Below are 17,324 nucleotides of genomic sequence, written 5' to 3'. Positions count from 1 at the left end.
GTTCCAGATGCATTTTTTTCCTTTTTGGTTTTTAATAAAATTTCCCTTTTTTAAGAACAGGATTGGATAGTTGGTGTCCTGAGAGGTTTGTGCATGTTGTTTGATTAAACAGCCCCTTTCACTGACAATGGCCCATTGACATCTGCTTTGTGAGATCTGTCAGTTAGCCAGCTTTTAGACCATTTAACGTGAGCTCCACTGGTATTGTAGACTGTTTTCCCCTACAAAATCAAATGCCTCGGTGAAATCAAAGTCTATTTCATCTGCATGTCTCCCTTGATCAGCCTAATGTGACTGCTCATTAAGGGATGAAATCAGATTTATTTGTCAAGACCAGTTTTCCATACACTATGTTGTTGATTGGCATTAATTATATTCCAACCTTTTTTTGAACTAATCGGATTATCAGATTTTCCATTATTTCCTTACTTTATCCAAGCTTTTTTTTTTTAACATAACTTAATTTTTTATTATTTACATTTAACAGAGGACTTTCTTTCTTTCTTTCTTTCTTTCTTTCTTTCTTTCTTTCTTTCTTTCTTTCTTTCTTTCTTTCTTTCTTTCTTTCTTTCTTTCTTTCTTTCTTTCTTTCTTTCTTTCTGCTGCCTTTGCTGCCTGACTGCAGAGTTCTGGTTCAGAATGAGATATGTGATTGATAGGTCAGTTCATAAATCTGGTGTTCGACAGTTGATGCTAATGGACTGGAAAGTATTTCATCTCCTATTGTGAGGTTCTTTCCAAATGCAGAACAAATCTATTTCTTGAACACATCTCCCTTTTCTCCAACATAAACAAGTTTCCTTCCTCTCTCTCGGAATTGGCCTAAACTTTTTTCTAGGATTAATATTCTCCTGCAGGAATATTCCTAAACATTTTCTGGGATTTCTTTCATTCATAATATAGTTAATAACCTCCTTTTTCTGATCCTTAGCTCCACCAATCATTGATATTTCCGTGATATTTTTAACATCCCTGATTAATTTACATAACCTCCAATTAGTATTATTTCTTCTCTATTTTCCCTTTTCCCACGTGTTATATATTAATCCCCCCAGCCCAATTTCTGCTGTCTATGTAATAAACTCTTAAAGAGCTCCCAATTTTCATTCATATTTTCCTGTCTAAACTTGTCCTCCCAATCAATTCTGCTGATAATTTGCCTTGGCTTCCTGGAATTAGCCCTTTTGAAGCACAAAGTGTTGATAGATAGTACCAGAATGGAACTTTCTCTCTTTGTCCATTTCAGTGTAATAATATCAATTCTTTATTATCCTCTCCTCTATCATATCTCCCTTCTTTGGCTCTTCTCTAAAGTAAACAGTTCTCGACTTTTCAGTCTGTCCACAAAGGACCCCTTTTATATCAGCTATATCCTTTATGGACACTGAGTGACAAAAACTGAGGGCGTGTCCAGAGCAGGTTATTCTCCATCCCATTCCTTATGTATCCCAAGATTGTCTTTGTTTTGGCCACTGTTGCAAATGAGGAGGTGTGTCCATGGAATGGCTCTAACTGACACTGTGGTCTTTTCCCTGAGGTCTATTCTAGTTGGGAAGCGTCCCCGGGGACATGCCTTAACAAAGGTTTGCTTTTTGTCTACACTCAGATTTTGAGCCACCGGGTGAATGTGGAACTCCCTACAGCATGCACTTTCTAGCCTGGCTTTCATTGCATTAAGGAACAATAATGGATAACCGATAGCCACACTCATTTAATTCCTGCTGGTGCCTATTAACGTTTCCCACATCACAACACATTATTGACTCATGGAGCAACATAAAATATGGAATTGGCATAAGTAGGGTCATTTGTTCATAATTCATATCTCTAAATAATGAAAATGTCATTTTTCAGTGTGGGAAGAGCAACCAATCTGCTTCCCCCATGAGAACAGCCTCCAGTAGGGCACGTAGTATCTCATGTTATCATTGTCTCTCCATCCAGGCATTTGTACTGTGACCATCACTCTAGATCCTGGGCACATACAGGAATTCACTGAAATATATGGTACATGCAGGAGACACCGTTGTGCCTCAGTGTTCGGCACTTCCTCCCTACTTCATGTCATATTCCAACACAACCGACTTCACCAACCCCTCCACCTTCATCCTGATGGGCATCCCTGGCCTGGAGGCAGCCCATGTCTGGATCTCCATCCCCTTCTGTGCCATGTATGTAATAGCCATCCTGGGGAACTTCACCATCCTGTTCATTGTGAAGACGGAGTCGAGCCTCCATGAGCCCATGTACTATTTCCTCTGCATGCTGGCTGTCAGCGACCTGGTCCTGTCCACGTCCATCCTGCCCAAAATGCTGAGCATCTTCTGGTTCAATTCCAGGGAGATCGATTTCAGTGCCTGCCTCATTCAGCTGTACTTCCTTCACTGCTTCTCAGTGATGGAGTCTGGGATCTTCATGGCCATGGCTCTGGATCGCTACGTGGCCATCTGCCACCCCCTGAGACATTCCACCATCCTGACAAACCCCGTGGTGACCAAGATTGCCCTGATCGTCGTTCTGCGCAGTGACATATTCATACTGCCCTATCCCTTCCTGTTGAGGCAGTGGCCATATTGCAGAACCAACATCATCCCCCAGCCGTACTGCGCCCACATGGCCGTGGCGAAGCTGGCCTGCGCCAACACCCACGTCAGTAGTTATTACGGCCTCTTTGTGCAATTCTGTGTGATGGGTCTGGATGTGATTTTTATTGTCATATCCTATACCCTGGTCCTCAGGGCCATCTTCAGCCTGCCCACAAAGGATGCCCGTCTCAAGACTTTTGGGACCTGCATCTCCCACCTCTGTGCCACCTTAGTCTTTTACATCCCAGGTCTCTTCTTCTCTCTCACTTACCGGTTTTACAAGCATGTGCCCCTGCATTTCCATGTTCTCATTGCCAACGTGTACCTCTTGATGCCCCCCATGCTAAACCCCATCATCTATGGGGTGAGGACCAAACAGATCCGGGACAGGCTGCTCCGGCTCTTTACTCATAACAGGACCAGTCAGGGTTCCCTCCACACTCTGAACTCTAGGGTACAGATGTGGGGACATGCATGAAAGACCCCCTAAGCTTATTTCTACCAGCTTAGGTTATAAACTCCCCAAGGCACAAATTCTCCCTTGTGCCTTGGAATTGGTAACACTGCCACCACCAAGTGATTAGACAAAACTCAGGGAAAGGACCACTTGGAGTCCCTACTCCTCCCTAATATCCCCCCAAGCCCTACACCCCCTTTCCTGGGGAGGTTTGAGAATAAACAAGATGAGCACAGACCAACCTTGGGTTTTTTAGGACACTAAAAAAACCCAATCAGATTCTTAAAGAAAACAGAACTTTATTAAAAAGAAAAGTAAAAGAAACACCTATGTAAAATTAGAATGCAGGATAATGTAACAGGGCAATCAGATTTAAAAAACAGAGGATTTTCCTCTCAGCCAAACTTTAAAGTTACAAAAAGAAAAAACAGGAATACACCTTCCTCTCAGAAAAGAGAAAATCACAAACCAAAACAAAGATAAGCTAACACATTCCCTTGCTAGTACTTACTAATTCTAATGGAGTTGGATTGCTTGCTTTCTTGATCTGCCTCCGGCAAGCACACAGAACACACAGACAAAGCCATTCTAGCATGTCCTGGATCTCCTGTTCTATAGCAGTTTGGGCTTGAGGAGACACCCGGTAAGGCTGGGCTCTATTTGGGTGAGCATTACCTGTGTCAATGGAGAGGTATTCCCGTTCAGTCTGTCCTCGGATGGCTGAGAACATCGGCGAGAAGCTGGCACACAGATCCTTGGTCTGTTATTGCTGTATACATAGAAGGTTCATGGAGAGGTTCACCTTTTCCACGCCACTGACACTTTTCCCTTCGTAGTAGACACCTTCAGGCCACTCAGCGTCATATCGTCCCTGGGCTGTAAACTGACAAACCTTTAATTCTCTGGAATAAACGGGTGTTAGAGAATTAATATGGTACACCTTAGGCTTTAAGTTTGAGGTGGGGGATGATATGAGATAGTTAACAGCTCCAGGCGCTCTTGGACCATGAATGGCCTTTCCCATGACGCTTCCATCTTATGGGCCTGGAGCACCTTCAAGACCATGACCTGGTCCTCTACTTCGAAGAAACACTCTCTGGCATGTTTATCAAACCAGGCTATTTACTCTTCCTGAGCATCTTTTAGGTTTTCTCTAGGAAGGGCTAAAGAGGTCCGCAGGGTATTTTGTAGATTGGTTACAAAGTCCAGAATGTTAGTTCCTGGAGAAAGTGTAAATCCCTCCCATTGCTGCTTCACCAACTGTAATAGCCCCTTAACCTCATGGACATATACAAGTTCAAATGGTGAAAACCCTAAACTGGGATGTGGTACAGATCTGTAGGCAAAAAGCAAATGGTGCAACACTAGGTCCCAATCATTGGAGTGCTCATTTACAAATTTATGTATCATGGCCCCCAAAGTTCCATTAAACTTCTCCACCATGCCATTTATTTGATGGTGGTAAGGAGTGGCAACCAAGTGATTCACCCCATGAGTTTCCCAAAGCTTTCAGTGGTTCCTGCCAGGAAATTAGTTCCCGAATCTGTGAGGATGTTGGAGGGCCAACCTACCCTGGCAAAAATGTCTGGTAGTGCCTGGCACACACTTTTAGCCCTGGTGTTGCTTAGAGCTACTGCTTCCAGCCATCGGGTGGCAAAATCCATGAAAGTCAATATGTACTGCTTTCCTCTGGCTGTCTTTTTCGGAAAAGGATCCAGAATATCCACAGCTACTCACTCAAATGGAGCGTCTATTATGCGGAGTTGCTGGAGAGGGTCTTTGACCTGGTCTTGATGTTTTCCCACTCTTTGGCACGCCTCACAAGACCAGACTGAGGTAGAAACATCCTTGCCCGTTCCCTCCCAGTGGAACAACTTCCCCAAACAGTCTTTGGTGCTATTCACCCCAGCATGGCCACCATGTCAGGGTTCCCTCCCCACTCTGGGAGAAAATCAGAAGCCAAAACAAGTACTTGCTAATTCTAATGGAGTTGGATTGCTTGCTTTCTGGATCTGTCTCCGGCAAGCACAGAGAACGGACAGACAAAGCCTTCCCCCACACCAGATTTGAAAGTATCTTGTTCCTTATTAGTCCTTTTGGTCAGGTGCCAGCTGACCTGAGCTTCTTAACCCTTTACAGGTAAAATGATTTTGTACCTCTGACCAGGAGGGATTTTATAGTACTGTATACAGGAAGGTTGTTACCCTTCCCTTTATACTTGTGACAGGACCTAAAGTTTTCTCCTGATCCTCTGACTCTCTGACCGAGTCCCTGAATTGCTGGCTGGTGACATGGTGCTGGTGCTCCTCCCTGAATCACTGACTGGGCAGTCAGAGAGACATTAAATCCTTTCCTGACCTGACTATGCATTGTCAGCTGCGGAATTGGTCCTGGTACAACTCATTAACTCATAGGGTTTTCCACCTTTTTAATCTCTGATAACTGGACCCCTGAGGCTCCTGCATCTTCTCTTACTATCCCCCTCAAGGTGCTGTGCCATGCTTCATCCTTTTCCCCAAGTTCCCTAACCCTGTGTTTCCTATTCCCCCAAGTTCTGGCTCACTTTGCTGTTTCCCTTCCTCCATCTCTTGCTAGATCAGCTCTGCCTCTGTCTCTCCCCACCCCCGAGTTGGGCTCCTTTTGCTCCTGGCTGGGACAGGATCTGCTACAGCCTGACAAGGAGCTTTCAGCTTTCAGTTAGTAGAGTGATGACCCAGGTCTGGGGCCCACAGGTCACTCAGAAGTAGAGAGGGAAGCCAGGAAGACTCACAGAAATACCTGAAGGTAGGAAGCAGAGTTGGGAGGCAGGCAGGTAAGGCTGTGCATCATACAGCTTATGAGCCCTAAAGCTCAACTACACATTCCTGAGGCAGAGACCTCAGGGGACTTTTTAACGCAGTTAAAAACTGGGACTTTTTAACGCAGTTTAAAACTGGGACTTTTTAACGCAGTTGCTACGGCAGCTCTAGGTCAATCAACGCTAAAGGCTGGTTTTAAAAGCCCAAGCCCTCCAAGGCATGAACGCATTCTAACCAGCAAGTAAACTGCCTGCCGATTGTACCTGGACTGATGTAGCCTGTGCCCTTCAAACAGGCCTAATGATCACTCACTGGCTTCTCAGTCAAATTACCTATACTGCAGGGATATTATTTGTATTCATTGTATTATTAGTTGTATTCATGGCATTTTTAAAGTTATGTGCTGCCCTAGCCTCTCTGCATAAACCATACTTGCAAATTCTGCAGCATGCCCATTCCAGTGACCCACCTTTCCTGTCTTCCCATAGCATGACCAGTGAACCAATGTATCAAGATAACTGGAGCCAGAGCCTTTAGCATAAGTGCCCTGCCAGCCAGTGTGTGGGAAAGAGAGGTGCCTGGACCCTTCTTCAAAGAGAGTCGGGGAGTGTTGGGCTATGTAAGTGTTAAGTAAAGACCTGGGTAACCATTAGCATGGTAATAGGGGAGTATGGCAAAGGCAAGCACCATCCCTTGATTGACAGCTACCCGTCCCCACCCCTTTTTTGCTTGTTAAGGATAGATAAGTGTTGCAGCTGCAAAAGAAATGTAGTTGTCTAAAGAATTCCTTTTTTGTGAAGTAGTGTTATCTCTCCTCTCCCTTCTTTTTCCCAACTACATAATGTGTGTATTTAAATATTAACTTAGATAAAAGAGTGCAATGTGATTAACCTGGTGCTCACTCAACAATTGGGTAGAGGGAACAAGTACAGCAATAAAGGAGTTTGTTTACTCAATCCACCTTTGGGTTCTCCTGTTCCTTCTTTCCATCTTGAACATGATCATGGTATATGAAGTTATAAAGTTTTGCTATGTATGTGTTACTGAAAGATGTTGTGAAGTGGAAAACACCCACAGCTAGCCTTCTGGGCACAAGAATGAAGTGGTTAGATTCATAGATTCATAGATACTAAGGTCAGAAGGGACCATTATGATCATCTAGTCTGACCTTCTGAACAACACAGGCCACAGAATCTCACACACCCACTCCTGCGAAAAACCCCTCACCTATGTCTGAGCTATTGAAGTCCTCAAATCATGGTTTAAAGACTTTAAGGAGCAGAGAATCCTCCAGCAAGTGACCCATGCCCAATGCTACAGAGGAAGGCGAAAAACATCCAGGGCCTCTTCCAATCTGTCCTGGAGGAAAATTTTTTCCCTACCCCAAATATGGCAATCAGCTAAACCCTGAGCATATGGGCAAGGTTCACCAGCCAGATACCCAGACAGTGCTAGTGGCCCATCAGCAGAGACAATGGACACAATGTTTCAGCCAGAATATGAGTTATGGCTGTTATGACTCACTATGTCATGCAAGGTCATGTGACCAGACCACACGACACTGAACTCCATTTTAGAACCTGTATTTTTACACAAACTGGGCTGGGAACTTAGCTTGGAAGAAAGATTTCCCACCATATGAAAGACTATAATGACAGGGAGTGCCATCATCACTTGTCTTCATTCCCCATGCAAGAGAACACCTGGAAATACAGGAGGAACAATGATTTAACTGGAGGAAGTGCTGGTTCCAGGTTAAAGGCATTTCTAGGCTGTTTATGGAAGCTTGGTGATTTGCTTGTATCATCAGCCAGGGTGAGAGATGGGATTTGAATTAGCAATACTTCCAGTAAATGGGGCTTAGTTATCTTGTTTGGTTATTTGCTAAGTAATATTCTTTGATCTGTTTTCTATCACTTATAATCACTTAAAATCAATTTTTCTGTCATTATTAAACTTGTTTTATGTTTTATCCTAACCTTACTTTTGAGTGAAGTGTCTGGGAAAATCTCAGTTTGTTAATCAAAGTCTGTTTCATATCTTCCCCACATCGAGGTTGGGCAGGGTAAGCAAACTACATTAATGAACTTGCCCAGTACCAATCTCTGTGCAGTTCAAGATAGTCTAATTCTGGGGTTCTACTGCAGCAGAGGTGCAAGGCTGCGGAGCTGCGAAATTGACTGGTGCTCCACTGCAAATCAATCAACAAATTTGTTAGTCTCTAAGGTGCCACAAGTCCTCCTTTTATTTTTGAGTGGCTTAGGTAAAGCATTCCGGTAACTCACTTGGGTGCATGGTGCCACCTGCTGTTGTGTTGGGTGTTAACAGGCCCTGGAGAGGCTGGCTGTGCATCATCAGCAGAGCAGCATGAGAAAGGCCAGCCCAGCTGGAGTGTTAGGGGGGCACAGTGTTATCAGTAGCTCCCAGACTTAACCGTGGGTGACAACGTGAAACAACCATCTCCATTTAGTAAAGGCTTATACCACGCTCAGGATTTCCTTTCTTTCTAATATACTTAAAAATCTTCCTATTTTCCTTAATCTGATAACCATGGATTTGTCTCTGGTGTCTTTTGCTGCCTTCATCCATTTTTGATACTTCATAACTTCTCATTTCTATCAATTTCTATCCTCTTCCCCTACTTTAGAGGCACCGATGGAGCATCTCCTGTCAGTGGATGGAGGGCAGACATCCATACTCAGCCTTCTGGATCTCTTTTCATTATTTGAGCCTGTTGTCAATGAGATACTGCTGTCTCACTTATGAGGCAGCAGGAGTCCAGAGGGATGCACTGAATTGGTCTGAATCCTTCTTGGCAGGATGTACCAAGTAGCAGTGATGGGAAACTGCACCTCCAGCACTAGACCCCTCCCTGGTGGTCCCACAGGTTCAATTCTCTCTCTGGGAATTTTCAACATCTCCATGCAGCCACTATCGGAACTGGTCATATAACATGGATTCTAATGACAGCAAGATGCAGATAACATTGAGCTCCTCCTATCTTTCATGTATGACTAAAACAATTAAGTTCTTGGACAAAATAGTTATCTGAAACTGAAGCCAAGCAAGACAGAGGCAAGGATACGTCCTTCAGTAGCTGTTAGCCAGAATTAGCAGGGATGATGTCCACAGCCTCTCTCTTCCAGAAGCTGGCAATGGGCAACAGGGGATGGATCATTTGATGACTACCTGTTCTATTCATTGTCTCTGGGCACCTGGCACTGGCCACTGTTGGAAGACAGGATACTGGGAAAGATGAAACTTTGGGCTTGTCAAGGTTCCTTCCACACTCTGAACTCTAGGATACAGATGTGGGGACCTGCAAGAAAGACCCCCTAAGTTTATTATTACCAGCTTAGGTTAAAAACTTCCTCAAGGTACAAGCCTTGTCCTTGAACCCTATGCTGCCACCACCAAACAATTTAAACAAAGAACAGGGAAAGAGCCCAGTTGGAGACATCTTCCCCCCAACAAATATCCCCCCAAGCCCTACACCCCCTTTCCTGGGGAAGGCTTGATAAAAATCCTCACCAATTTGCATAGGTGAACACAGACCCAAACCCTTGGATCTTAAGAACAATGAAAAAAGCAATCAGGTTCTTAAAAGAAGAATTTTAATTAAAGAAAAAGTAAAAGAATCACCTCTGTAAAATCAGGATGGTAAATACCTTACAGGGTAATCAGATTCAAAACATAGAGAATCCCTCTAGGCAAAAACTTAAGTTACAAAAAGACACAAAAACAGGAATATACATTCCATTCAGCACAGCTTATTTACCAGCCATTTAAACAAAAGGAAATCTAATGCATTTCTAGTTAGATTGCTTACTAACTTTTCACAGGAGTTCTGAAGAGCATTCCTGATCTGTTCCTGGCAAAAGCATCACACAGACAGACAGACCCTTTGTCCGCTCCTGCCCTCCCCCCCGCAGCTTTGAAAGTATCTTGTCTCCTCATTGGTCATTTTGGTCAGGTGCCAGTGAGGTTATCTTAGCTTCTTAACCCCTTTACAGGTGAAATGTTTTTTCCTCTGGCCAGGAGGGATTTTATAGTTCTATAGACAGAAAGGTTGTAACCCTTCCCTTTATATTTATGACAGGGCTGATCCAGTATGTCCGTTCTTACATTCTTATGTTCACTGAGGTATGGAATGGGGTGTTGGTGTTGTGTTTATCTGGATATGGGTATGTCTTGGGATATCTAAAATAGAGGAATTGTTTTAACAACTTGTAACCAGGGTTTGGGCGGGGGAGGCACACTGAGATTGTTCAGTTAGGGGAAACTGCAAAGAATGGGGCTGACAGTCCCCGAAATGGACAGTTATTCTACTACTTGGATTTACCAAGCCAGTAACAAAACAGCTTTCACAAGATTTTACTGGTTACACAGAAGACAAAACACAGTTCCCTCAAAGCCACCTGGCATTGGGCTTCCACCCAGACAGCCACGTCAAGTATGATGATGATTATATAAAATCCTGTTCATTATATAAAGTATCATATAAAAAAGGTTCTGGCTGTCCCAAAGGATCAGACATATCACCTCCCTGGTAAATGAGTATTTCAGATCTTACCCAAATACAAGCCTCAAGCCAATTCTTATTAATTAAACTAAGATTGATTTAAAAATAAAAGTGACATGAAAAGATCATTGTGCATACAGACATGAATAGAGTTCTTAAATCAGTTTCATATAGATGGTGAGCTTCAGAGGTGGAGAGAATTCTTCCAGAATTAGTCCATAGATTATGTCTAAATATTCACTATCCATGCGGGCCAGGGAGTAATGGGGGCTCCAGTCTTGTGACTTACGCTTTCCCTGAGGAAGCTTAAGGAGATATGAGGTAAAAAGAATCAGGTCCCAAGAACCATTTATACAGTTCCTGGGCAGCACAGGAGTCCTTGGCTGAAGAATAGGCTTTTCAAGTAACCTTCTCTTTCATAAACATCACCAACAATTAACTACCTGGATTGACATAAGGTAATTATCCATTATGCAGTTTATAGACAGTTTACCACAAACTTTATAGACTATGATATTATTACACCCAAGTTTCATCTAAGAATATTTCCTTTTCATCTCTGAATTAAGAGAATACAGCCCACCATGAAAACTCTTTGGTTACATTGTTAATCTCTAAAATGTTAGAGGTAAACATAGACTAGTACAGTCATTCTCTTCTACAGTCTACAGTTCAAAGCTCTAGCCTATCTCACACTGAATGGCACTAATTACCATTTACATACTTTACTAACATGTCTTTAAAGGGTGAATCTGTGTTAATTAGTCTGCAAGTTGCTTAACTCTTTCTAGTCATGTGTCACACAACCCCCTTTGCAAGGCCTCGCTGTGTTTGCTTTAATTGTCATGTGCCTCGAAAGGGAGAAACTGCAAACAGAGTACTCCCAAGGGAAGCTCTGTGAAGGGTCTGCTGAAGCAATTGGAGAGTCTGGGGGACCTGAATCAAAACAAGTCCCAGGGCCTTGGTGATTGGGGCACAGGCCTGCACTCCCAGAAGGAGGCATTACAATGGAAGTTGTAGTGCCAGAGTGGATATAGAAACCCAGAATCAGAGGCAGGGCCTAAATGCTGCTCCAATCCAAAAGCACATGGGTCCAGTGTGTGGGACCCAAACACAGCTGTCTGGTCTGTGTCCAGCCACAAGGGTTGAGCGGGGGTGTGACAGCAAATCTGGAGCTGCTACACAGATGCTACGGGACTGTGAGTGGAAGGGGAGTGGGGCTGGGTGGGAAGAGGTCCACAAGATGTTCTCTTCACCAAATGTGGCTCCCCTGCCCTCAGTATGTTCCCAAGGGCTCTGGTTCCTGGACTGATCCAGCCTCATTCTTCAAAGGAAATATTTCCTGGACCATGCAGTGTTGGTTTGGGGTCAGGGAGAGGATTTCTCTCTCCTTGGAAAGTGCTCCCCACAATATAGAGCCAGGAGTCCATTTTCTAGTGAGTTTTTCCCATCTCTCTCTCTCTCTCCCTTCATTCTATGCATTTAGGTTCATTTCTGCCTTTCCTTTATAAGTGAACTGCCCCATATATACACCTCCCACTGGGCAAGAAGCAGTGTGCATTAGTGTGGTTATGAATCCAGGGAAAAGTAAGTCACTGGCCATTGCCATCAAGCAGCCTGAAGCTACAAATTGCAACCAGCTCAGTATGGACCTGTCTGGCGGGATTACTGCTTGGCGGCGGCTTGAAAGATGTGAGCACTTGTATAGCAGCAGCTGCTGCCCTGTTGCCTTCCACAGTCTTTGTGAGTATGTACGTCATGGCAGCAGAAAACAAGGAACAATGGAAGTGAGAGGGTGTGGTGAGGTGGCTGCCCCACACAGTTAGAAGAAGGGTGAAAACAGCCTTAGGGAGTGTCAAGGTTCCTTCCCCACTCTGAACTCTAGGGTACAGATGTGGGGACCCGCATGAAAGACCCCACTGGGGTGGGTGGAACATCCACCCTGCCCAAAGTGCTGAGCATCTTCTGGTTCAATTCCAGGGAGATCGATTTCAGTGCCTGCCTCACCCAGATGCACTTTGTTCACTGCTTCTCAGGGATGGAGTCTGGGATCTTTGCGGCCATGGTTTTGGATCGCTACGTGGCCATCTGTGATCCCCTCAGACATTTCACCACCATGGCAAACTGCATGGTGTTCAAGACCGGCCTGGCCATAGTGCTCTGCGGTGACATGCTGGTACTGCCCTATCCCTTCCTGACAAGGCGGTGGCCATATTGCAGAACCAACATCATCCCCCACTCGTACTGTGAGCACATGGCTGTGGTGAAGGTGGCCTGCACTGAAACCCGTGTTAGTAGTTACTACGGCCTCTTTGTGCTATTCTCTGTGATTGGTCTGGATGTGTTTTTTATCACCGTGTCCTATATTCTTATCCTCAGGGCCATCTTTAGCCTCCCCACAAAGGATGACTCAAGACTTTGGGGACCTGTATCTCCCACCTCTGTGCCATCTTAACCTTTTACATCCCAGTTATCTTCTCCTCCCTCACATACTGTTTTGGCTACAATGTGGCCCTATGGTTTCACGTTGTCATTGCCAGTGTGTACCTCCTGGTGCCTCCCATGCTAAACCCCATCATCTATGGGATAAGGACCAAACAGATCCGGAAGTGGCTGCTCTGGCTCGTTATTCATAATGGGACCTAAAGTTTTCCCCTGTTGCTCTGGCTCTCAGACAGAGCTCCGTGCAGAGCTGACTGGTGACATGGTGCTGGGCCCTCTTTCCTGCATCACTGACTGGGCAGTTAAAGAGACATTAAATCCTTTCCTGGCTTACTATGCTGTGCCAGTGTGATAAACTGGGGAGTTGGTCTGTGATCTACTCATTAACTCATAGGAATGCCACCTTTTTAATTGCTGGTAACTGGAACTCGGAGGCCCCACCCCCTGCCCTGCCTTTTCCCCCAAGGCTGCATCCCTGTTCTTCTCTCCTTTACTCCCATCCCCATCACTCCCTCAAACCTCTTCACCACCCCCCGCCAGCTGCAGGGGCACCATTTCAGATTTTGGTTGGAGGGCAACTTTAACTGTGAATAGAGAGAGTAGCTAGGCTCTTGAAAACTTTCATTTTTTTTGGCAGGTAACTTAGCAATTAGCTGACAGGAGCACTGTATCTAATTCTTGTATAAAAGAAAGAAAAATAAAGTAATATTAGACCCAGTCAGCTCTATTACTAACATGTTCTGATATCTTGTGGCAAGTCACTTGAGAGCCACTGGTTAGGTTTACAATTTTAATGTATATTCTTTATTTGTTACTAAGTCCGTGGAGAGAGAGACCCACCCTGTGTTCTATCTCAGCTCTGAGAGTGGAAATGGGTCTAGTGGATTACAGCAGGGGAAGGGGGCAGATAAATCTGGGTTCTATATAAGAAACACTGGAACGCGTTACCTAGGGAGGTGGTAGAATCTCCTTCCTTAGAGGTTTTTAAGGTCAGGCTTGACAAAGCCCTGGCTGGGATGATTTAAGTGGGAATTGGTCCTGCTTCGAGCAGGGGGTTGGACTAGATGACCTTCAGGGGTCCCTTCCAACCCTGATATTCTATGATTCTATGATTCTATGATGGGTCTCTCATATTTCGATCATCAGTAGAGGGATGGTTCCTGCTGGAGTCTTCCATCGGGAGCTCAGATTTCCCACTCTACGCATTCCCTTTTTATAATGGGATTCTGCCTATACCTACATTCTGTGCATGTCCATAAAATTGTCCACCCTTCTTTCTCTCATTGGTCTGCGTCCCCTGGAAACTTAAGGGACCACAATTTTCTATAGGATGGGTAAGTTCCCATTCTTCTCATTATCATTGATGCACAACCTGTATCCTGTGATTAAGACATATGTCTGAGACAGGCGTGTTTTTACGGCATTTTTATGATATAATATTAATCTTCTGGGTAATTTTGTGCAATATTATCACTTAGTTCTTCTTTTCCCATTATCTTAGGGCATCAGGTTATTTCTTAGTCACTTATGCCATCATGTCTTGTCTCCAATACCTACAATAGCTAAAGTCTTGCAAGCCTCAACCTACAGTTTCTTGCGTTCCAGCTTGTCTTACTCACGTCTAGTACTTGGTTCCTCTAAATACTGATCAGTCTTGCACTTCTATAATCCCACAATTTAACCTTAATTAATATACAGCGAAAATATATGATATAATTTATTTATAATTAATAAATTTATTAATTTATAACATCACATCAAAAATGAATAATGAACTAAAATCATTGGCTACAATTTAGACCCTATCATTCTATATGTATAGTTGGGATGATGTTTTCCAGTATGTATGCTTTATCCACATCACCTTGGAGCATCCTTTGGGATTGGTCAGAGCCTTCTAGGGTGTCTAGGGGCCACCTCCTGAAACTTCTGACTTCTCCTCCAGCTGCAGTCTGTTTCTCTGCTGCAGCCATAACCCTGCAACCATAGATTCCCTCTCTCTTGCCTCAGTTCCTTCTGGCTCATCCAGTCTCTGTGTTTTAAAGGGCTGGATGAACCCCTCCTCTCTCTGTTCCCCCTTCTGGGGAGGTTTTGTTCCTTCCACGCCTGCCCCTCTGCAGAGAAACTGAAGAAAACTAAATTTAGAATGCAATTATTCCCTTCTTCTATCCCTATAAGATCTCGCTAGGGCTGATAGTCTTTAATGACCAACCTAGTTATAAACAGATGCCTCCACCCCAGCCTGTTGTCTCTTAATACAAGGTGTGTGAGTAAAGAGTACAGGAAATCCCAAAGATATAAAAATACACATGGTTCCTGTAACAAATGGTGAATAATTAATAGGGTTTCCATCCATCTAGGTTTTATCCGGACACTCTGTTTTTTGGCTTCTGTGTCTGGGTTCCATGCAGGGTTGTCAGGTACCTGGTTTTGAACTAGAAAGTCTGGCCAAGAAGAGGATCGGACTGTGACTGGTTCCTGCAGGGCAGGAGGAGGTGTTGGGTCATTAACCCATGCCTGGCCCTGCTCAGCTGGGGCCACATCATACCAACAGGCAGGCCCCTTGTCAGGCTTCAGCAGCTCCCAGCACAGCCCCAGAGTAGACAGAGCCCAGCTGAGGCAGGGACAGAGGTGGAGAAGATTTAGTGAGGGAGAGAGGGCAGTAGAGAAGCCAGGGACCAGGGCAGATGGGGTAGGGATAGAGCCTTGGGGAATAGGTAGGGCAGGGGGCAGGATTTCAGGGTCCAATCGTTGCCACCTTTCTAACCGTTAAGAGTTAATGAGTTGTACACAGATCGATTCCCCAGTTTGTCACGCTGACACAGCACAGTAAGGCCAAGAAAGGATTTAATATCTCTTTCACTGCCCAGTAAGTGATTCAAGGAATGCGGCCCAACACCATGTCACCAGCACGGAGCTCGGTCTGAGAACCAGAGCACCAGGGGAAAACGTTAGTCTCCTTAAGAGTAATGAATCGGAGCAGCCTGTCCCGCATCTGTTTGGTCCTCAACCCATAGATGATGGGGTTTAGCATGGGGGGCACCAGTAGGCTCATGTTGCCAATAAGAACATGGAAATGCAGGGGCACATTCTGTCCAAAACGGTATGTGAGGGAGGAGAAGAGACCTGGGATGTAAAAGGTTAAGATGGCACTGAGGTGTGAGATGCAGGTTCCAAAAGTCTTGATCCGGGCGTCCTTTGTGGGGAGGCAGAAGATGGCCCTGAGAATTACGGTATAGGACACAGCAATAAAAATCCCATCCAGACCCATTACACACAGTAGCACAAAGAGGCCGTAGTAACTACTGATGCGGGTGTCGGCACAGGCCAGTTTCACCACGAATATATGTGCGCAGAATGTCTGGGGGATGATGTTGGTTCTGCAATACGGCCACTGTCTTACCAGGAAGGGATAGGGCAGTGCGAGAATGGCACTGCGCAGCACCACAGCCAGGCCCATCTTGGCCACCATGGGGTTTGTCAGGATGGTGGAATGTCTCAGGGGATGGCAGATGGCCACGTAGCGATCCAAACCCATGGTCACAAAGATCCCAGACTCCATCCCTGTGAAGGAGTGAATGAAGTACAGCTGGGTGAGGCAGGCACTGAAATCGATCTCCCTGGAATTGAACCAGAAGATGCTCAGCGTTTTGGGGAGGATGGACGTAGACAGGACCAGGTCGGTGACAGCCAGCATGCAGAGGAAATAGTACATGGGCACATGGAGGCTTGGTTCACTCTTTACCATGAACAGGATGGTGAAATTCCCCAAGACGGCTATGATGTACATGGTGCAGAAGGGGATGGAGATCCAGCCATGGACTGCCTCCAGGCCAGGAATGCCCAGCAGGATGAAGGTGGAGGGGTTGGTGAATTCGGTTGTGTTGGAATCTGACATAGAGTAGGGGTGAAGTTGTCCAACTCTGAGGCAGAATGGTGCGTCCTGCACGTACTGTATGTTCTCCTGACTTCCTGTATGTGCCCAGGGTCAAGGGTGTTGGTCGCAGTACAAATGCCTGGATGGAGAGACAATGCACTACTGTGGGCTGTTCTCATGGGGGAGGAGATTGGTCAATCTTCACACACTGAAAAATGACATTTTCATTATTCATAGAAATTAATTATGAACAACTGACACTACTAATGCTAATTTCATATTTTACGGCATGTGTCAATAATTGCTGCCTATCTTGGTGTGGTAAAGCTTAACAGGCAATAGCAGGAAACATGAGTTTGGATACTGGTTATTCCTCATTGTTCCTTAATGCAATGAAACCCAGGCTAGGGAGTTCATGATGTAGGGAGTTCCCCATTCACCTGGTTGCTCAAAACCTGAGAGTGGGGAAAAAAAACAAACTTTTGCAAAGTCATGCACTGGGGGAAACTTCCCAGCTAGATGCACCCCAGGGAAAAGAACTGGTCATCATTGATAGCAACTCAGTGGAAACACCTGCTGTGGTAAATGATGGGGGGTAGCACCCCTTTTATGAACACCCAACCAGTCAGTTAGTTTTTACTAT

The 17,324-nt window shown here is 44.9% G+C and overlaps 1 protein-coding gene and 1 pseudogene across 2 annotated transcripts; one reads left to right on the top strand and one right to left on the bottom strand.

The window, feature by feature from the left end:
* The first annotated feature begins 2,011 nt into the window (after positions 1–2,011).
* On the top strand, positions 2,012–3,063 carry LOC311514451 (olfactory receptor 52R1-like; annotated as a pseudogene). The gene has a single exon. The product of its transcript is annotated as an olfactory receptor 52R1-like (transcript).
* A 12,619-nt stretch (positions 3,064–15,682) lies between these two features.
* On the bottom strand, positions 15,683–16,735 carry LOC311514450 (olfactory receptor 52E4-like; the record flags this gene model as incomplete). The annotated part of the gene is made up of 1 exon (XM_084617011.1): positions 15,683–16,735. The coding sequence occupies exon 1, from the start codon at positions 16,700–16,702 to the stop codon at positions 15,683–15,685; it is 1,020 nt and encodes a 339-aa protein (XP_084473137.1). The 5' UTR covers positions 16,703–16,735.
* Positions 16,736–17,324: the final 589 nt, after the last annotated feature.

Source organism: Lepidochelys olivacea (genome assembly GCF_965140295.1).
Source record: "Lepidochelys olivacea isolate rLepOli2 genome assembly, chromosome: 1".
NCBI lineage: Eukaryota > Metazoa > Chordata > Testudines > Cheloniidae > Lepidochelys > Lepidochelys olivacea.
Note: the sequence above shows the minus strand (reverse complement) of the source record. Positions and strands in the feature narration are given on the sequence as shown.